This window comes from Anomalospiza imberbis, unplaced genomic scaffold, assembly GCF_031753505.1.
Source record: "Anomalospiza imberbis isolate Cuckoo-Finch-1a 21T00152 unplaced genomic scaffold, ASM3175350v1 scaffold_731, whole genome shotgun sequence".
NCBI lineage: Eukaryota > Metazoa > Chordata > Aves > Passeriformes > Viduidae > Anomalospiza > Anomalospiza imberbis.
This window is the reverse complement of record NW_027100347.1, coordinates 22,136-43,961: the sequence shown is the minus strand read 5'-3', so window position 1 is coordinate 43,961 and position 21,826 is coordinate 22,136. Positions and strand designations below refer to the sequence as shown.

At 57.1% G+C, this 21,826-nt stretch overlaps 1 protein-coding gene across 1 annotated transcript in view; it reads left to right on the top strand.

Moving 5' to 3' along the window:
* Nucleotides 1-21,826, top strand: part of LOC137467660 (EVI5-like protein) — a 49,462-nt gene that overhangs the window by 7,697 nt on the left and 19,939 nt on the right. Inside the window, exons 3-7 of the mRNA XM_068179107.1 lie at nt 4,006-4,230; nt 10,313-10,387; nt 13,635-13,760; nt 17,332-17,475; nt 20,408-20,497. Of these exons, the coding sequence (XP_068035208.1) occupies nt 4,006-4,230; nt 10,313-10,387; nt 13,635-13,760; nt 17,332-17,475; nt 20,408-20,497 (660 nt within the window). The remainder of the gene's footprint in view (nt 1-4,005; nt 4,231-10,312; nt 10,388-13,634; nt 13,761-17,331; nt 17,476-20,407; nt 20,498-21,826) is intronic.

Below are 21,826 nucleotides of genomic sequence, written 5' to 3'. Positions count from 1 at the left end.
ACGTTTGGGGTTTGAGGTGACACTTGGGGTGACACTTGGGGTGACACTTGGGGTGACACTTGGGGTGACACTGTGTCCCCAGGAGCTGATCCCACAGGGGATCCCGCAGCGCTTCCAGGCCATCGTGTGGCAGCTGCCGTGCCCTGGAGCAGCAGATCTGGGGTTGTGACTCTGGGGTCATGTTTAGGGTCCCCTTTGGGGTTTGAGGTGACACTTGGGGTGACACTTGGGGTGACACTTGTGGTGACACTTGGGGTGACACTTGGGGTGACACTGTGTCCCCAGGAGCTGATTCCACAGGGCATCCTGCCCCATTTCTGGGCCATCGTGTGGCAGCTGCCGTGCCCTGGAGCAGCAGATCTGGGGTTGTGACTCTGGGGTCATGTTTAGGGTCCCCTTTGGGGTTTGAGGTGACACTTGGGGTGACACTTGGGGTGACACTTGTGGTGACACTTGGGGTGACACTTGGGGTGACACTGTGTCCCCAGGAGCTGATTCCACAGGGCATCCTGCCCCATTTCTGGGCCATCGTGTGGCAGCTGCCGTGCCCTGGAGCAGCAGATCTGGGGTTGTGACTTTGGGGTCATGATTAGGATCCCATTTGGGGTTTGGGGTGACACTTGGGGTGACACTTGGGGTGACACTTGGGGTGACACTGTGTCCCCAGGAGCTGATCCCAAATGGGATCCAGCCCCATTTCCGGCCCGTCGTGTGGCACCTGCTGAGCCCTGGAGCAGCAGATCTGGGGTCACGTTTGAGGTCAATGGAATGAGTTTGGGATCACGTTTGGGGTTTGAGGTGACACTTGTGGTGACACTTGGAGTGACACTTGGGGTGACACTTGGGGTGACACTTGTGGTGACACTTGGGGTGACACTTGGGGTGACACTGTGTCCCCAGGAGCTGATCCCACAGGGGATCCAGCCCCATTTCCAGGCCATCGTGTGGCAGCTGCCGTGCCCTGGAGCAGCAGATCTGGGGTCACATTTGGGGTCATGTTTAGGATCCCGTTTGGGGTTTGGGATGACACTTGGGGTGACACTTGTGGTGACACTTGGGGTGACACTTGTGGTGACACTTGGGGTGACACTTGGGGTGACACTTGTGGTGACACTTGTGGTGACACCGTGTCCCCAGGAGCTGATCCCATAGGGGATCCTGCAGCACTTCCGGGCCGTCGTGTGGCAGCTGCCGTGCCCTGGAGCAGCAGATCTGGGGTCACGTTTGGGGTCAATGGAATGAATTTGGGATCACGTTTGGGGTTTGAGGTGACACTTGGGGTGACACTTGGGGTGACACTTGTGGTGACACTTGGGGTGACACTTGTGGTGACACTTGGGGTGACACTGTGTCCCCAGGAGCTGATCCCACAGGGGATCCAGCCCCATTTCTGGGCCATCGTGTGGCAGCTGCTGAGCCCTGGAGCAGCAGATCTGGGGTCACGTTTGGGGTCATGTTTAGGATCCCATTGGAATTTTGGGGTCCCATTTGAGGGGACACTTGGGGTGACACTTGGGGTGACACTTGGGGTGACACTGTGTCCCCAGGAGCTGATTCCACAGGGCATCCTGCCCCATTTCTGGGCCATCGTGTGGCAGCTGCCGTGCCCTGGAGCAGCAGATCTGGGGTTGTGACTTTGGGGTCATGTTTAGGATCCCGTTTGGGGTTTGGGGTGACACTTGAGGTGACACTTGGGGTGACACTTGGGGTGACACTTGTGGTGACACTTGGAGTGACACTTGGGGTGACACTTGGGGTGACACTGTGTCCCCAGGAGCTGATCCCACAGGGGATCCAGCCCCATTTCCAGGCCGTCGTGTGGCAGCTGCCGTGCCCTGGAGCAGCAGATCTGGGGACAATGACTTTGGGGTCAGGTTTAGGATCCCATTTGGGGTTTGAGGTGACACTTGTGGTGACACTTGGGGTGACACTTGGGGTGACACTTGTGGTGACACTGTGTCCCCAGGAGTTGATCCCACAGGGGATCCAGCCCCATTTCCGGGCCATCGTGTGGCAGCTGCCGTGCCCTGGAGCAGCAGATCTGGGGACAATGACTTTGGGGTCATGATTAGGATCCCATTTGGGGTTTGGGGTGACACTTGGGGTGACACTTGAGATGACACTTGGGGTGACACTGTGTCCCCAGGAGTTGATCCCACAGGGGATCCTGCCCCATTTCCAGGCCATCGTGTGGCACCTGCCGTGCCCTGGAGCAGCAGATCTGGGGTTGTGACTTTGGGGTCATGTTTAGGATCCCGTTTGGGGTTTGAGGTGACACTTGGGGTGACACTTGGGGTGACACTTGGGGTGACACTGTGTCCCCAGGAGTTGATCCCACAGGGGATCCAGCCCCATTTCCGGGCCGTCGTGTGGCAGCTGCCGTGCCCTGGAGCAGCAGATCTGGGGTCACGTTTGGGGTGAATGGAATGAGTTTGGGATCACGTTTGGGGTTTGAGGTGACACTTGGGGTGACACTTGGGGTGACACTTGGGGTGACACTGTGTCCCCAGGAGTTGATCCCACAGGGGATCCCGCAGCACTTCCAGGCCATCGTGTGGCAGCTGCCGTGCCCTGGAGCAGCAGATCTGGGGTTGTGACTCTGGGATCATGTTTAAGATCCCATTTGGGGTTTGGGGGTGACACTTGGGGTGACACTTGTGGTGACACTTGGGGTGACACTTGGGGTGACACTTGTGGTGACACTGTGTCCCCAGGAGTTGATCCCAAATGGGATCCAGCCCCATTTCCAGGCCGTCGTGTGGCGCCTGCCATGCCCTGGAGCAGCAGATCTGGGGTTGTGACTTTGGGGTCAGGTTTAGGATCCCATTTGGGGTTTGAGGTGACACTTGGGGTGACACTTGGGGTGACACTTGAGGTGACACTTGGGGTGACACTTGGGGTGACACTGTGTCCCCAGGAGCTGATCCCAAATGGGATCCAGCCCCATTTCCAGCCCGTCGTGTGGCACCTGCTGTGCCCTGGAGCAGCAGATCTGGGGTCACGTTTGGGGTCAATAGAATGAGTTTGGGATCACGTTTGGGGTTTGGGGTGACACTTGGGGTGACACTTGGGGTGACACTTGAGGTGACACTTGGGGTGACACTTGGGGTGACACTGTGTCCCCAGGAGCTGATCCGCAAGGGGATCCAGCCCCATTTCCAGGCCGTTGTGTGGCAGCAGCCGTGCCCTGGAGCAGCAGATCTGGGGTCACGTTTGGGGTCAATGGAATGAGTTTGGGATCACGTTTGGGGTTTGGGGTGACACTTGGGGTGACACTTGGGGTGACACTTGGGGTGACACTTGGGTGACACTTGGGGTGACACTTGGGGTGACACTGAGTCCCCAGGAGCTGATCCCACAGGGGATCCAGCCCCATTTCCGGGCCGTCGTGTGGCAGCTGCCGAGCCCTGGAGCAGCAGAGGGTCACGTTTGGGGTCAATGGAATGAGTTTGGGATCACGTTTGGGGTTTGGGGTGACACTTGGGGTGACACTTGTGGTGACACTTGGGGTGACACTTGGGGTGACACTGTGTCCCCAGGAGCTGATCCCAAATGGGATCCAGCCCCATTTCCAGGCCATCGTGTGGCAGCTGCTGAGCCCTGGAGCAGCAGATCTGGGGTCACTTTTGAGGTCAATGGAATGAGTTTGGGATCACGTTTGGGGTTTGAGGTGACACTTGGGGTGACATTTGTGGTGACACTTGGGGTGACACTTGGGGTGACACTTGTGGTGACACTGTGTCCCCAGGAGCTGATCCCACAAGGGATCCAGCCCCATTTCTGGGCCATCGTGTGGCAGCAGCCGTGCCCTGGAGCAGCAGATCTGGTGTCACGTTTGAGGTCAATGGAATGAGTGTGGGATCACGTTTGGGGTTTGGGGTGACACTGGGGGTGACACTTGGGGTGACACTTGTGGTGACACTTGTGGTGACACTTGGGGTGACACTTGTGGTGACACTTGGGGTGACACTTGGGGTGACACTTGGGGTGACACTGTGTCCCCAGGAGCTGATCCGCAAGGGGATCCCGCAGCACTTCCGGGCCATCGTGTGGCAGCTGCTGTGCAGCGCGGCCGAGCTGCCGCTCAAGGCGCAATACTCGGAGCTGCTGCGCATGTCGTCGCCCTGCGAGCGCCTGATCCGCCGCGACATCGCCCGCACCTACCCCGAGCACGACTTCTTCAAGGGCCAGGACAGCCTGGGCCAGGAGGTGCTCTTCAACGTGATGAAGGTGACAGCGTGGGGACAGCGCTGGGGGTGGCACTGGGACAGGGATCTGAGGTGGGACATGGGCCAGGAGATGTTCTTCAAGGTCATGAAGGTGACAGCGTGGGGACAGCGCTGGGGGTGGCACTGGGACAGGGATCTGAGGTGGGACAGGGCCAGGAGATGTTCTTCAACGTCATGAAGGTGACAGCGTGGGGACAGCGCTGGGGGTGGCACTGGGACAGGGAACTGAGGTGGGACAGGGTCAGGAGATGTTCTTCAAGGTCATGAAGGTGACAGCGTGGGGACAGCACTGGGGGTGGCACTGGGACAGGGATCTGAGGTGGGACAGGACCAGGAGATGTTCTTCAACGTGATGAAGGTGACAGCGTGGGGACACCGCTGGGGGTGGCACTGGGACAGGGAACTGAGGTGGGACAGGGTCAGGAGATGTTCTTCAATGTGATGAAGGTGACAGCGTGGGGACAGCGCTGGGGGTGGCACTGGGACAGGGCCAGGAGATGTTCTTCAAGGTCATGAAGGTGACAGCATGGGGACAGCGCTGGGGGTGGCACTGGGACAGGGCCAAGAGATGTTCTTCAAGGTCATGAAGGTGACAGCGTGGGGACACCACTCGGGGTGGCACTGGGACAGGGATCTGAGGTGGGACAGGGCCAGGAGATGTTCTTCAACGTGATGAAGGTGACAGCGTGGGGACACCGCTGGGGTGGCACTGGGACAGGGAACTGAGGTGGGACAGGGCCAGGAGATGTTCTTCAAGGTCATGAAGGTGACAGCGTGGGGACAGCGCTGGGGGTGGCACTGGGACAGGGATCTGAGGTGGGACATGGCCTGGAGATGTTCTTCAACGTCATGAAGGTGACAGCGTGGGGACAGCGCTGGGGGTGGCACTGGGACAGGGATCTGAGGTGGGACAGGGCCAGGAGATGTTCTTCAAGGTCATGAAGGTGACAGCGTGGGGACACGGCAGGGGTGGCACCGGGACAGGGATCTGAGGTGGGACAGGGCCTGGAGATGTTCTTCAACGTCATGAAGGTGACAGCGTGGGGACCGCGCTGGGGGTGGCACCGGGACAGGGATCTGAGGTGGGACAGGGCCTGGAGATGTTCTTCAAGGTCATGAAGGTGACAGCGTGGGGACACCGCTGGGGGTGGCACTGGGACAGGGATCTGAGGTGGGACAGGGCCAGGAGATGTTCTTCAAGGTCATGAAGGTGACAGCGTGGGGACAGCGCTGGGGGTGGCACTGGGACAGGGCCAGGAGATGTTCTTCAAGGTCATGAAGGTGACAGCGTGGGGACAGCGCTGGGGGTGGCACTGGGACAGGGATCTGAGGTGGGACAGGGCCAGGAGATGTTCTTCAAGGTCATGAAGGTGACTGCGTGGGGACAGCGCTGGGGGTGGGGCAGATGTTCCTCAGGGGCTGAAGGTGGCCCTGGGGACACTGGTCCATTGCCATCGGTGGGACAGGAGGTGAGGAGATGTTCCTCAGGGGCTGAAGGTGGCCCTGGGGACACTGGGCCATTGTCAATGGTGGGACAGGAGGTGGGACAGGAGTTGTGGAGATGTTCCTCAAGAGCTGAAGGTGACATTGAGGACACTGGGCCATTGCCATGGGTGGGACAGGAGTTGTGGAGATGTTCCTCAGGGGCTGAAGGTGGCCCTGGGGACACTGGGACAGGGACAGGAGGTGGACAGGAGGTGGGGAGATGTTCCTCAGGGGCTGAAGGTGACATTGAGGACACTGGGCCATTGCCATGGGTGGGACAGGAGGTGGGACAGGAGGTGAGGAGATGTTCCTCAGGGGCTGAAGGTGGCCCTGGGGACACTGGGCCATTGTCAATGGTGGGACAGGAGGTGGGACAGGACGGTGGGGAGATGTTCCTCAGGAGCTGAAGGTGACATTGGGGACACTGGGACATTGTCAATGGTGGGACATGAGGTGGGACAGGAGTTGTGGAGATGTTCCTCAGGAGCTGAAGGTGGCCCTGGGGACACTGGGACATTGCTATGGGTGGGACAGGAGGTGGGACAGGAGGTGAGGAGATGTTCCTCAAGAGCTGAAGGTGGGCCCTGGGGGACACTGGGCCATTGTCAATGGTGGGACATGAGGTGGGACAGGAGTTGTGGAGATGTTCCTCAGGAGCTGAAGGTGGCCCTGGGGACACTGGGCCATTGTCAATGGTGGGACAGGGAGTTGTGGAGATGTTCCTCAAGAGCTGAAGGTGACATTGAGGACACTGGGCCATTGTCAATGGTGGGACAGGAGGTGAGGAGATGTTCCTCAAGAGCTGAAGGTGACATTGGGGACACTGGGACAGGGACAGGAGGTGGGACATGAGTTGAGGAGATGTTCCTCAAGAGCTGAAGGTGGCCCTGGGGACACTGGGCCATTGTCAATGGTGGGACAGGAGTTGTGGAGATGTTCCTCAAGAGCTGAAGCTGGCCATGGGGACACTGGGCCATTGTCAATGGTGGGACATGAGGTGGGACATGAGTTGTGGAGATGTTCCTCAAGAGCTGAAGGGTGACATTGGGGACACTGGGACATTGTCAATGGTGGGGACTGGAGGTGAGGAGATGTTCCTCAGGGGCTGAAGGTGACATTGAGGACACTGGGACAGGGACAGGAGGTGGGACAGGAGGTGGGGAGATGTTCCTCAGGGGCTGAAGGTGACATTGAGGACACTGGGCCATTGCCATGGGTGGGACAGGAGGTGAGGAGATGTTCCTCAAGAGCTGAAGGTGACACTGGGGACACTGGGACAGGGACAGGAGGTGGGACAGGAGGTGGGACAGGAGATGAGGAGATGTTCCTCAGGGGCTGAAGGTGACATTGAGGACACTGGGCCATTGTCAATGGTGGGACAGGAGTTGTGGAGATGTTCCTCAGGAGCTGAAGGTGACATTGAGGACACTGGGCCATTGTCAATGGTGGGACAGGAGTTGTGGAGATGTTCCTCAGGAGCTGAAGGTGACATTGAGGACACTGGGCCATTGTCAATGGTGGGACAGGAGGTGTGGAGATGTTCCTCAGGAGCTGAAGGTGACATTGAGGACACTGGGCCATTGTCAATGGTGGGACAGGAGTTGTGGAGATGTTCCTCAGGAGCTGAAGGTGACATTGGGGACACTGGGCCATTGTCAATGGTGGGACAGGAGGTGGGACAGGAGTTGTGGAGATGTTCCTCAAGAGCTGAAGGTGACATTGAGGACACTGGGCCATTGTCAATGGTGGGACAGGAGGTGAGGAGATGTTCCTCAAGAGCTGAAGGTGACACTGGGGACACTGGGACAGGGACAGGAGGTGGGACAGGAGGTGAGGAGATGTTCCTCAAGAGCTGAAGGTGGCCCTGGGGACACTGGGCCATTGTCAATGGTGGGACAGGAGGTGGGACAGGAGTTGTGGAGATGTTCCTCAGGGGCTGAAGGTGGCCCTGGGGACACTGGGCCATTGTCAATGGTGGGACAGGAGGTGAGGAGATGTTCCTCAAGGGCTGCAGGTTACATTGGGGACACTGGGACAGGGACAGGAGGTGGGACAGGAGGTGAGGAGATGTTCCTCAGGGGCTGAAGGTGACATTGAGGACACTGGGCCATTGCCATGGGTGGGACAGGAGGTGAGGAGATGTTCCTCAGGGGCTGAAGGTGACATTGAGGACACTGGGCCATTGCCATGGGTGGGACAGGAGGTGAGGAGATGTTCCTCAGGAGCTGAAGGTGACATTGGGGACACTGGGCCATTGCCATGGGTGGGACAGGAGTTGTGGAGATGTTCCTCAAGAGCTGAAGGTGACATTGGGGACACTGGGCCATTGTCAATGGTGGGATAGGAGGTGGGACAGGAGTTGTGGAGATGTTCCTCAAGAGCTGAAGGTGACATTGAGGACACTGGGACAGGGACAGGAGGTGGGACAGGAGTTGTGGAGATGTTCCTCAAGGGCTGAAGGTGACATTGAGGACACTGGGCCATTGTCAATGGTGGGATAGGAGGTGGGACAGGAGTTGTGGAGATGTTCCTCAAGAGCTGAAGGTGACATTGAGGACACTGGGACAGGGACAGGAGGTGGGACAGGAGTTGTGGAGATGTTCCTCAAGAGCTGAAGGTGACATTGAGGACACTGGGCCATTGTCAATGGTGGGACAGGAGGTGAGGAGATGTTCCTCAAGAGCTGAAGGTGGCCCTGGGGACACTGGGCCATTGCCATGGGTGGGACAGGAGGTGAGGAGATGTTCCTCAAGGGCTGAAGGTGGCCCTGGGGAACTGGGCCATTGTCAATGGTGGGACAGGAGTTGTGGAGATGTTCCTCAAGAGCTGAAGGTGACATTGAGGACACTGGGCCATTGTCAATGGTGGGACAGGAGTTGTGGAGATGTTCCTCAGGAGCTGAAGGTGACATTGAGGACACTGGGCCATTGTCACTGGTGGGACAGGAGTTGTGGAGATGTTCCTCAAGAGCTGAAGGTGACATTGAGGACACTGGGACAGGGACAGGAGGTGGGACAGGAGGTGAGGAGATGTTCCTCAAGGGCTTAAAGTGGCCCTGGGGACACTGGGCCATTGTCACTGGTGGGACAGGAGGTGGGACAGGAGTTGTGGAGATGTTCCTCAAGAGCTGAAGGTGACATTGAGGACACTGGGCCATTGTCAGTGGTGGGACAGGAGGTGGGACAGGAGTTGTGGAGATGTTCCTCAAGAGCTGAAGGTGACATTGAGGACACTGGGCCATTGTCAGTGGTGGGACAGGAGGTGGGACAGGAGTTGTGGAGATGTTCCTCAAGAGCTGAAGGTGGCCCTGGGGACACTGGGCCATTGTCAATGGTGGGACAGGAGGTGGGACAGGAGGTGAGGAGATGTTCCTCAAGGGCTGCAGGTTACATTGGGGACACTGGGACAGGGACAGGAGGTGGGACAGGAGGTGAGGAGATGTTCCTCAAGAGCTGAAGGTGACATTGAGGACACTGGGCCATTGCCATGGGTGGGACAGGAGGTGAGGAGATGTTCCTCAGGGGCTGAAGGTGGCCCTGGGGACACTGGGCCATTGTCAATGGTGGGACAGGAGGTGGGACAGGAGTTGTGGAGATGTTCCTCAAGAGCTGAAGGTGGCCCTGGGGACACTGGGCCATTGCCATGGGTGGGACAGGAGGTGAGGAGATGTTCCTCAAGAGCTGAAGGTGACATTGGGGACACTGGGCCATTGCCATGGGTGGGACAGGAGGTGAGGAGATGTTCCTCAAGAGCTGAAGGTGACATTGAGGACACTGGGCCATTGCCATGGGTGGGACAGGAGGTGAGGAGATGTTCCTCAGGGGCTGAAGGTGACATTGAGGACACTGGGACAGGGACAGGAGGTGGGACAGGAGTTGTGGAGATGTTCCTCAGGAGCTGAAGGTGACATTGAGGACACTGGGCCATTGTCAATGGTGGGACAGGAGGTGGGACAGGAGTTGTGGAGATGTTCCTCAGGAGCTGAAGGTGACATTGGGGACACCGGGCCATTGTCAATGGTGGGACAGGAGTTGTGGAGATGTTCCTCAAGAGCTGAAGGTGACATTGAGGACACTGGGCCATTGCCATGGGTGGGACAGGAGGTGAGGAGATGTTCCTCAAGGGCTGAAGGTGACATTGAGGACACTGGGCCATTGTCAATGGTGGGACAGGAGGTGAGGAGATGTTCCTCAGGGGCTGAAGGTGGCCCTGGGGACACTGGGCCATTGCCATGGGTGGGACAGGAGGTGTGGAGATGTTCCTCAGGGGCTGAAGGTGACATTGAGGACACTGGGACAGGGACAGGAGGTGGGACAGGAGTTGTGGAGATGTTCCTCAGGAGCTGAAGGTGACATTGGGGACACTGGGACAGGGACAGGAGGTGGGACAGGAGTTGTGGAGATGTTCCTCAGGAGCTGAAGGTGACATTGAGGACACTGGGCCATTGTCAATGGTGGGACAGGAGTTGTGGAGATGTTCCTCAGGGGCTGAAGGTGACATTGAGGACACTGGGCCATTGTCAATGGTGGGACAGGAGGTGGGACAGGAGGTGAGGAGATGTTCCTCAGGAGCTGAAGGTGGCCCTGCTCCTTCTCCAGGCCTACTCGCTGGTGGACCGCGAGGTCGGTTACTGCCAGGGCAGCGCCTTCATCGTGGGACTGCTGCTCATGCAGGTGGGGCCTTCGGGAATGCCGGCGTTTTCCGGGAATGCCGGCGTTTTCCGGGAATGCCGGGGGTTTTTGGGAATTCCATGTGTTTTGGGAATGCCGGGGGTTTTTGGGAATTCCATGTGTTTTGGGAATTCCGTGAGTTTTTGGGAACTTCAGGGGTTTTTGGGAATTCCGGGGGTTTTTGGGAATTCCGGGGGTTTTTGGGAATTCCGGGGTTTTCCGGGAATTCCGGGGTTTTTGGGAACTCCAGGGGTTTTTGGGAATTCCAGGTGTTTTGGGAATTCCAGGTGTTTTGGGAATTCCGGGGGTTTTTGGGAATTACGAGGTTTTTCAGGAATTCCGGGTTTTTTTGGGAATTTCGGGTGTTTTGGGAATTCCGGGGGTTTTGGGGAATGCCGGGGTTATTTGGGAATTCCAGGGTTTTTTTTGGGAATTCCAGGGTTTTTTGGGAATTCCAGGGTTTTTTTGGAATTCCAGGGTTTTTTGGGAATTCTGGGGGTTTTTGGGAACTCCAGGGGTTTTTTTTGGGAATTCCAGGTTTTTTTGGAGAATTCCCGGTTTTTTTGGGAATTTCAGGTTTTGCTGGGAATTCCGGGATTTTTGGGAATTCCGTGTCCCCGCAGATGCCCGAGGAGGAGGCGTTCGGCGTTTGCTGGGAATTCTGGGATTTTTTGGGAATTCTGGGGTTTTTTTGGGAATCCCGGGGATTTTTCTGGGAATTCCCAGGGTTTTTTTTGGAATTCCGGGATTTCTGGGAATCTTTGCGTCCCCGCAGATGCCCGAGGAGGAGGCGTTCAGCGTTTGCTGGGAATTCTGGGATTTTTTTGGGAATCCATGGGATTTTGCTGGGAATTCGGGGTTTTTTTTTGGGAATCCCGGGGATTTTGCTGGGAATTCTGGGGTTTTTTTTGGGAATCCCGGGGATTTTTCTGGGAATTCCGGGTTTTTTTTGGGAATTCCGGTATTTTTGGGAATTCCGTGTCTCCCGCAGATGCCCGAGGAGGAGGCGTTCGACGTTTGCTGGAATTCTGGGATTTTTGATGGAATCCATGGGATTTTGCTGGGAATTCTGGGGTTTTTTTTGGGAATCCCGGGGGTTTTGCTGGGAATTCCCAGGGTTTTTTTTGGGAATTGCGGGATTTCTGGGAATTTTTGCGTCCTCGCAGATGCCCGAGGAGGAGGCGTTTGGCGTTTGCTGGGAATTCTGGGTTTTTTTTGGGAATCCATGGGATTTTGCTGGCAATTCTGGGGTTTTTTTTGGGGAATTCCAGGATTTTTCTGGGAATTCCAGCTTTTTTTGGGAATTGCGGGATTTCTGGGAATCTTTGCGTCCCCGCAGATGCCCGAGGAGGAGGCGTTCGGCGTTTGCTGGGAATTCTGGGATTTTTTTTGGGAATCCCGTGGATTTTGCTTGGAATTCTGGGGTTTTTTTGGGAATCCCGGGGATTTTTCTGGGAATTCCGGGTTTTTTGGGAATTCTGGGTTTTTTTTGGGGAATTCCAGGATTTTTTCAGGGAATTCCCAGGGGTTTTTTTTTGGGAATTGCGGGATTTCTGGGAATCTTTGCGTCCTCGCAGATGCCCGAGGAGGAGGCGTTCGACGTTTGCTGGGAATTCTGGGATTTTTGATGGAATCCCTGGGATTTTGCTGGGAATTCTGGGGTTTTTTTTGGGGAATTCCAGGGTTTTGCTGGGAATTCCCAGTTTTTTTTGGGAGTTCCGGGATTTTTGGGAATTGCGTGTCCCTCGCAGATGCCCGAGGAGGAGGCGTTCAGCGTTTGCTGGGAATTCTGGGATTTTTGATGGAATCCCTGGGATTTTGCTGGAATTCTGGGGTTTTTTTGGGGAATCCCGGGGATTTTGCTGGGAATTCTGGGGTTTTTTTTGGGAATCCCGGGGATTTTTCTGGGAATTCCGGGTTTTTTGGGAATTGCGGGATTTCTGGGAATCTTTGCGTCCCCGCAGATGCCCGAGGAGGAGGCGTTCAGCATTTCCTGGGAATTCTGGGATTTTTTTGGGAATCCATGGGATTTTGCTGGGAATTCTGGGGTTTTTTTTGGGGAATTCCAGGATTTTGCTGGGAATTCCGGGGTTTTTTTTGGGAATTCTGGGTTTTGCTGGGAATTCCCAGGTTTTTTTTTTGGGAATTGCGGGATTTCTGGGAATCTTTGCGTCCCCGCAGATGCCCGAGGAGGAGGCGTTCGACATTTCCTGGGAATTCTGGGGTTTTTGATGGAATCCCTGGGATTTTGCTGGGAATTCTGGGGTTTTTTTTGGGAATCCCGGGGATTTTTCTGGGAATTCCAGGTTTTTTGGGAGTTGTGGGATTTTTGGGAACTCCGGGATTTTTGGGAATTCCGTGTCTCCCGCAGATGCCCAAGGAGGAGGCGTTCAGCGTTTGCTGGGAATTCTGGGATTTTTTTGGGAATCCCGGGGATTTTGCTGGGAATTCTGGGTTTTTTTTGGGAATCCCGGGGATTTTTCTGGGAATTTCGGGGATTTTTGGGAGTTCCGGGATTTTTGGGAATTGCGTGTCCCTCGCAGATGCCCGAGGAGGAGGCGTTTGGCGTTTGCTGGGAATTCTGGGGTTTTTGATGGAATCCCTGGGATTTTGCTGGGAATTCTGGGGTTTTTTTGGGGAATTCTGGGTTTTGCTGGGAATTCCCAGGTTTTTTTCTGGGAATTGCGGGATTTCTGGGAGTCTTTGTGTCCCCGCAGATGCCCGAGGAGGAGGCGTTCGGCGTTTGCTGGGAATTCTGGAGTTTTTGATGAAACCCCTGGGATTTTGCTGGGAATTCTGGGGGTTTTTTGGGAATTCCAGGGTTTTTCTGGGAATTCCGGGTTTTTTTGGGAATTGCGGGATTTCTGGGAATCTTTGCGTCCCCGCAGATGCCCGAGGAGGAGGCGTTCGACATTTCCTGGGAATACTGGGGTTTTTGTTGAAACCCCGGGGATTTTGCTGGGGATTCTGGGGTTTTTTTGGAAATCCCAGGGATTTTTCTGGGAATTCCAGGTTTTTTGGGAATTCCGGGTTTTTTTGGGAATTGCGGGATTTCTGGGAATCTTTGCGTCCTCGCAGATGCCCGAGGAGGAGGCGTTCGACATTTCCTGGGAATTCTGGGGTTTTTGATGGAATCCCTGGGATTTTGCTGGGAATTCTGGGGTTTTTTTTGGGAATTCCAGGATTTTTCTGGGAATTCCGGGTTTTTTTGGGAATTGCGGGATTTCTGGGAATCTTTTCGTCCCCGCAGATGCCCGAGGAGGAGGCGTTCAGCGTCTTCGTGCGCCTCATGCAGCAGTACCGCCTGCGCGAGCTCTTCAAGCCCAGCATGGCCGAGCTGGGGCTCTGCATCTACCAGTTCGAGTTCCTGCTGCAGGTGGGACACCGGGGACACCCCGGGGACACCCTGGGGACACCTGGGGACACCGGGGACACCCCGGGGACACCCTGGGGACACCGGGGACACCCTGGGGACACCGGGGACAGTCTGGGGACACCCTGGGGACACCCTGGGGACAGCCTGGGGACACCCGGGGACACCTGGGGACACCCCGGGGACACCGGGGACACCCTGGGGACACCCTGGGGACACCGGGGACACCCGGGGACAGTCTGGGGACACCCTGGGGACACCCTGGGGACACCGGGGGACAGCCTGGGGACAGCCTGGGGACACCGGGGACAGTCTGGGGACACCTGGGGACACCCGGGGACAGCCTGGGGACACCCTGGGGACACCTGGGGACAGCAGGGGACAGTCTGGGGACAGCCTGGGGACACCGGGGACAGCCTGGGGACAGCCTGGGGACACCCTGGGGACAGCCTGGGGACACCGGGGACACACGGGGACACCTGGGGACACCCTGGGGACAGTCTGGGGACACCCTGGGGACAGTCTGGGGACACCCTGGGGACACCGGGGACACACGGGGACACCTGGGGACACCCTGGGGACACCCGGGGACACCCCGGGGACACCGGGAGACACCCTGGGGACAGTCTGGGGACACCCTGGGGACACCGGGGACACCCTGGGGACAGCCTGGGGACACCGGGGATACTGGGGACACCCTGGGGACAGCCTGGGGACACCGGGGGACACCAGGGACAGCCTGGGGACAGCCTGGGGACACCTGGGGACAGTCTGGGGACACCGGGGACACCGGGGACAGTCTGGGGACACCTGGGGACACCAGGGACACGTGGGAACACCGGGGACACCGGGGACACCCTGGGGACACCGGGGACACCGGGGACAGCCTGGGGACACCGGGGACACCGGGGACAGTCTGGGGACACCGGGGACAGCCCAGGGACACCCTGGGGACACCGGGGACAGCCTGGGGACAGTCTGGGGACAGTCTGGGGACACCGGGGACAGCAGGGGACAGCCTGGGGACACCCTGGGGACAGCCTGGGGACACCGGGGACACACCGGGGACACCTGGGGACACCGGGGACACCCTGGGGACACCGGGGACACACCGGGGACACCCTGGGGACACCGGGGACACCCTGGGGACACCATGGGGACACCCTGGGGACACCGGGGACAGTCTGGGGACACCGGGGACAGCCTGGGGACAGCAGGGACACACGGGGACACATGGGGACACCGGGGACAGCCTGGGGACAGCCTGGGGACACCCTGGGGACAGTCTGGGGACACCGGGGGACACCAGGGACAGCCTGGGGACACCGGGGACACCGGGGACACTGGGGACAGCCTGGGGACACCGGGGACACCAGGGACACCGGGGACAGTCTGGGGACACCGGGGACACCCTGGGGACACCCTGGGGACACCCTGGGGACACCGGGGACACCCTGGGGACACCCTGGGGACACCCCGGGGACAGCCTGGGGACACCCTGGGGACACCGGGGACACCCTGGGGACACCGGGGACAGTCTGGGGACACCCTGGGGACACCCTGGGGACACCCTAGGGACACCCTGGGGACACCCTAGGGACACCCTGGGGACACCCTGGGGACACCCTGGGGACACCCTAGGGACAGCCTGGGGACAAGGAGAAAGACAGGATGGGGACAGGGACAAGGACAGGATGGGGACAGGGGACACAATGGGGACAGGGAGGATGAGGGGACACGATGGGAACAGGAATGGGGGCAGGGATGGGGACAGTGAGGGGACAAGGACAGACTCCCAGTTTTGTCCTCATGTCCTGACCCCAAATTCCCGTTCTTGTCTGACCCAAATTCCCGTTCTTGTCCCCAAATCCAACCCCAAATTCCCGTTCTTGTCTGCCACCAAATTCCCGTTCTTGTCTGATCCCAAATTCCCGTTCTTGTCTGACCCAAATTCCCATTCTTGTCCCCAAATCCAACCCCAAATTCCCGTTCTTGTCTGATCCCAAATTCCCGTTCTTGTCTGACCCAAATTCCCGTTCTTGTCCCCAAATCCAACCCCAAATTCCCGTTCTTGTCTGACCCCAAATTCCTGTTCTTGTCTGATCCCAATTCCCGTTCTTGTCCCCAAATCCAGCCCCAAATTCCCATTCTTGTCTGACCCCAAATTCCCGTTCTTGTCCCCAAATCCAACCCCAAATTCCCGTTCTTGTCTGACCCCAATTCCCGTTCCTGTCTGACCCCAAATTCCCGTTCTTGTCTGACCCCAATTCCCGTTTTTGTCCCCGAATCCAACCCCAATTCCCATTCTTGTCTGACCCCAATTTCCCGTTCTTGTCCCCAAATCCAACCCCAAATTCACGTTCTTGTCCCCAAATCCAACCCCAAATTCCCGTTCTTGTCCCTGAATCCAGCCCCAAATTCCCGTTCTTGTCTGACTCCAATTCCCGTTCTTGTCTGACCCCAATTCCCGTTCCTGTCTGACCCCAAATTCCCGTTCTTGTCTGACCCCAATTCCCGTTCTTGTCTGACTCCAATTCCCGTTCTTGTCTGACTCCAATTCCCGTTCTTGTCTGACCCCAAATTCCCGTTCTTGTCTGACCCCAAATTCCCGTTCTTGTCTGACTCCAATTCCCGTTCTTGTCTGACCCCAAATTCCCGTTCTTGTCTGATCCCAAATTCCCGTTCTTGTCTGATCCCAAATTCCCCTTCTTGTCTGATCCCAATTCCCGTTCTTGTCCAACCCTGAATTCCCATTTTTGTCCCTGAACCCAACCCCAAATTCCCGTTCTTGTCTGACCCCAAATTCCCGTTCTTGTCTGACTCCAATTCCCGTTCTTGTCCCCAAATCCAACCCCAAATTCCCGTTCTTGTCTGACCCCAATTCCCGTTCTTGTCTGACCCGAATTCCTGTTTTTGTCCGACCTTGAATTCCCATTTTTGTCCGACCCTGAATTCCTGGTTTTGTCCCTGAACCTGACTCTGAATTCCTGTTTTTATCCGACCCCAAATTGCCATTTTTCGCCCCAAATCCAACCTTGAATTCTCGTTTTCATCACCAAATCCAACCCCGAATTTCTGGTTTTGTCTGACCCCAAATTCCCGTTTTTCTCCCAAAATTCCCGTTTTTCTCCTCAAATGCCCGTTTCTCTCCCCCAATCCAACCCCAAATTCCCCTTTTTCTCCCTCAATCCAACCCCAAATTCCCGTTTTTCTCCTCAAATTCCCGTTTTTCTCCCCCAATCCAACCCCAAATTCCCATTTTTCTCCCTCAATCCAACCCCAAATTCCCATTTTTCTCCCTCAATCCAACCCCAAATTCCCGTTTTTCTCCTCAAATTCCCACTTTTCTCCCCAAATCCAACCCCAAATTCCCGTTTTTCTCCCCCAATCCAGCCCCAAATTCCCATTTTTCTCCCAAAATTCCCATTTTTCTCCTCAAATTCCCACTTTTTCTCCCCCAATCCAACCCAAATTCCCATTTTTCTCCTCAAATTCCTCTTTTTCTCCCCAAATCCAACCCCAAATTCCCGTTTTTCTCCCCAAATCCGACCCCGCGTTGCCGCTTTCCGCGCAGGAGCAGCTGCCGGAGCTGAACGTGCACTTCCGCTCGCAGAGCTTCCTCACCTCCATGTACGCCTCGTCCTGGTTCCTCACGCTCTTCCTCACCACCTTCCCCCTGCCCGTGGCCACGCGCGTCTTCGACATCTTCATGTACGAGGTAGCCCAAAATCGGCCCCGTCCGACCCAAAATGTGGGGTCGGGGGGAGTCAGAATCCATCAGAAATGGGTTTGGGGTGGATCAGATCCTTCAAAAATGGCTTTGGGGTGGATCAGATCCTTCAAAAATGGGTTTGGGGTGGATCAGATCCTTCATAAATGGGTTTGGGTTTGACCAAATCCTCAAAAATGAGTTTGGGTTTGACCAAACCCTTCAAAAACGAGTTTGAGTTGGCTCAAACTCCTCAAAAATGGATTTGGTTTGACCAAGTCCCTCAAAAATGGGTTTGGAGTGGATGAAACTCCTCAGAAATGGGTTTGGGGTGGATCAGATCCGTCAAAAATGGGTTTGGGGTGGATCAGATCCTTCATAAATGGGTTTGGGGTGGATCTAATCCCTCAAAAATGGGTTTGGGTTTGACCAAACTCCTCAAAAATGGATTTGGTTTGACCAAGTCCCTCAAAAATGGGTTTGTGGTGGATCAAACTCCTCAAAAATGGGTTTGTGGTGGATTTTCAAATTCCTCATAAATGGGTTTGTGGTGGATCAAACTCCTCAAAAATGGGTTTGGCTTTGACCAAACTCCTCAAGAATGGGTTTGGGTTTGACCAAACTCCTCAAAAATGGGTTTGTGGTGGTTCAAACGCCTCAAAAATGGGTTTGTGGTGGATCAAACTCCTCAAGAATGGGTTTGGGTTTGACCAAACTCCTCAAAAATGGGTTTGGGTTTGACCAAACACCTCAAAAATGGGTTTGTGGTGGTTCAAACGCCTCAAAAATGGGTTTGTGGTGGATCAAACTCCTCAAGAATGGGTTTGGATTTGACCAAACTCCTCAAAAATGGGTTTGGGTTTGACCAAACACCTCAAAAATGGGTTTGTGGTGCATCAAACTCCTCAAAAATGGGTTTGAGTTTGACCAAACTCCTCAAAAATGGGTTTGGGTTTGACCAAATCCCTCAAAATTTGGGTGGATCCAAATCCCTCAGGATTTGGGGTGGTTCCTCACGCTCTTCCTCACCACCTTCCCCCTGCCCGTGGCCACGCGCGTCTTCGACATCTTCATGTACGAGGTAGCCCAAAATCGGCCCCTTCCGACCCAAAATGTGGGGTTGGGGGGAGTCAGAATCCATCAGAAATGGGTGTGGGGTGGATCAGATCCGTCAAAAATGGGTTTGGGGTGGATCAGATCCTTCATAAATGGGTTTGGGGTGGATGAAACTCCTCAAGAATGGGTTTGGGTTTGACCAAACTCCTCAAGAATGGGTTTGGGTTGGATCAAATCCCTCAGAAATGGGTTTGGGGTGGATGAAACTCCTCAAAAATGGGTTTGGGTTTGACCAAACTCCTCAAGAATGGGTTTGGGTTGGATCAAATGCCTCAGAAATGGGTTTGGGGTGGATGGTTTGGGTTTGACCAAATCCTTCAAAAATGAGTTTGAATTGGCTCAAACTACTCAAAAATGGATTTGGTTTGACCAAGTCCCTCAAAAATGGGTTTGTGGTGGATGAAACTCCTCAAAAATGGGTTTGGGGTGGATGAAATCCCTCAAAAATTGGTTTGGGGTGGATCAAACTCCTCAAAAATGGGTTTGGGGTAGATCTAATCCCTCAAAAATGGCTTTGGGGTGGATCAAACTCCTCATAAATGGGTTTGGGGTGGATCAAATTCCTCAAGAATGGGTTTGTAGTGGATCAAATCCCTCAAAAATGGGTTTGGGGTGGATCTAATCCCTCCAAAATGGGTTTGGGGTGGATCAAACTCCTCAGAAATGGGTTTGGGGTGCATCAAACTCCTCATAAATGGGTTTGGGTTTGACCAAACTCCTCAAGAATGGGTTTGGGGTGGATCAAATCCCTCAAAAATGGGTTTGGGGTGGATCAAACTCCTCAAAAATGGGTTTGGGGTGGATCAAACTCCTCAAAAATGGGTTTGTGATGGATCTAATCCGTCAAAAATGGGTTTGTGGTAAATCAAACTCCTCAAAAATGAGTTTGTGGTGGATCAAACTCCTCAGAAATGGGTTTGGGTGGATCAAATCCCTCAAAGATGGGTTTTTGAGGTGGCCACGGTGACCCCATGGTGGCCCAGTGACCCAGGGATGACCCGAGGTGGCCCCAGGGTGATCGTGGTGGCCCCAGGGTGGTCGTGGTGACCCAGGGATGACCCGAGGTGGCCCCAGGGTGGTTGTGGTGTCCCCAGGGTGGTCGTGGTGACCCAGAGATGACCCAAGATGGCCCCAGGGTGGTCGTGGTGGCCCCTGGGTGGTCGTGGTGACCCAGAGATGACCCGAGATGGCCCCAGGGTGGTTGTGGTGACCCAGGGATGACCCGGGGTGGTCGCAGTGGCCCCGCGGTGGCCGCAGTGACCCGAGGTGGCCCCGGGGTGGCCATGGTGGCCCCGTGGTGGCCGTGCTGACCCAGGGATGACCCGGGGTGGTCGCAGCGGCCCCATGGTGGCCGCAGTGACCCGAGGTGGCCCCGGGGTGGTCGTGGTGGCCCCGCGGTGGCCGCAGTGACCCGAGGTGGCCCCGGGTGGTCATGGTGGCCGCGGTGACCTGGGGATGACCCAGGGATGACCTGGGGTGGTCACGGTGGCCCTGCGGTGGCTGCGGTGACCCAGGGATGGCCGGGGTGGTCACGGTGGTCCCGCGGTGGCCGCAGTGACCCGAGGTGGCCCTGGGTGGTCATGGTGGCCGCAGTGACCTGGGGATGACCCAGGGATGACCCGGGGTGGTCACGGTGGCCCTGCGGTGGCTGCGGTGACCCAGGGATGACCTGGGGTGGTCACGGTAGCCCCATGGTGTCTGCGGTGACCCAGGGATGACTCGGGGTGGTCGCGGTGGCCCCGCGGTGGCCGCAGTGACCCGAGGCGGCCCCGGGGTGGTCGCGGTGGCCCCCGGTGGCCGCGCTGACCGGGCGGGGCCGCGGCAGGGGCTGGAGATCGTGTTCCGCGTGGGGATGGCCCTGCTGCAGTTCAACCAGGCCGAGCTGGTGCAGCTGGACATGGAGGGCATGTCCCAGGTACCCACCCAGCGCGGCCAGGGCTGGCCTGCGGTGGCCTTGGTCAGAGGGTGGCCTTGGGGTGGCCTTGGGGTGGCCTTGGTCAGAGGGGTGGGCTTGGGGTGGCCTTGGGGTGGCCTTGGTCAATGGGGTGGGATTGGGGTGGGCTTGGGGTGGCCTTGGTCAGAGGGGCAGCCTTGGGGTGGCCTTGGGTGGCCTTGGTCAATGGGGTGGGCTTGGGGTGGGATTGGTTAGTGGGGTGGCCTTGGGGTGGGCTTGGGGTGGCCTTGGTCAATGGGGTGGGATTGGGGTGGGGTTGGGGTGGCCTTGGTCAATGGGGTGGGTTTGGGGTGGCCTTGGTCAGAGGGGTGGCCTTGGGGTGGGGTTGGGGTGGGGTTGGTCAGTGGGGTGGGCTTGGGGTGGGGTTGGTCAGTGGGTGGGGTTGGGGTGGGGTTGGGGTGGCCTTGGTCAGAGGGGTGGGGTTGGGGTGGGCTTGGTCAGTGGGGTGGCCTTGGGGTGGCCTTGGTCAGAGGGGTGGGGTTGGGGTGGCCTTGGTCAGAGGGGTGGCCTTGGGGTGGGGTTGGGGTGGGGTTGGTCAGTGGGGTGGGGTTGGGGTGGGGTTGGTCAGTGGGGTGGGGTTGGGGTGGGTTTGGGGTGGCCTTGGTCAGAGGGGTGGCCTTGGGGTGGCCTTGGTCAGTGGGGTGGGCTTGGGGTGGGTTTGGGGTGGCCTTGGTCAGTGGGGTGGCCTTGGGGTGGCCTTGGTCAATGGGGTGGGGTTGGGGTGGCCTTGGTCAGAGGGGTGGGCTTGGGGTGGGCTTGGGGTGGGGTTGGTCAGAGGGGTGGGTTGGGGTGGGGTTGGTCAATGGGGCGGCCTTGGGGTGGCCTTGGTTCAGTGGGGCGGCCTTGGGGTGGCCTTGGTCAATGGGGTGGGCTTGGGGTGGGCTTGGTCAGAGGGTGGCCTTGGGGTGGCCTTGGTCAGAGGGTGGCCTTGGGGTGGCCTTGGTCAGAGGGGTGGGATTGGGGTGGGTTTGGGGTGGCCTTGGTCAATGGGGTGGCCTTGGGGTGGCCTTGGTCAATGGGGTGGGTTTGGGGTGGCCTTGGTCAGAGGGGTGGGATTGGGGTGGGTTTGGGGTGGCCTTGGTCAATGGGGTGGCCTTGGGGTGGCCTTGGTCAATGGGGTGGGTTTGGGGTGGCCTTGGTCAGAGGGGTGGGATTGGGGTGGGTTTGGGGTGGCCTTGGTCAGAGGGGTGGGCTTGGGGTGGCCTTGGTCAGAGGGGTGGCCTTGGGGTGGGGTTGGGGTGGGGTTGGTCAGTGGGGTGGGCTTGGGGTGGGGTTGGTCAGTGGGGTGGG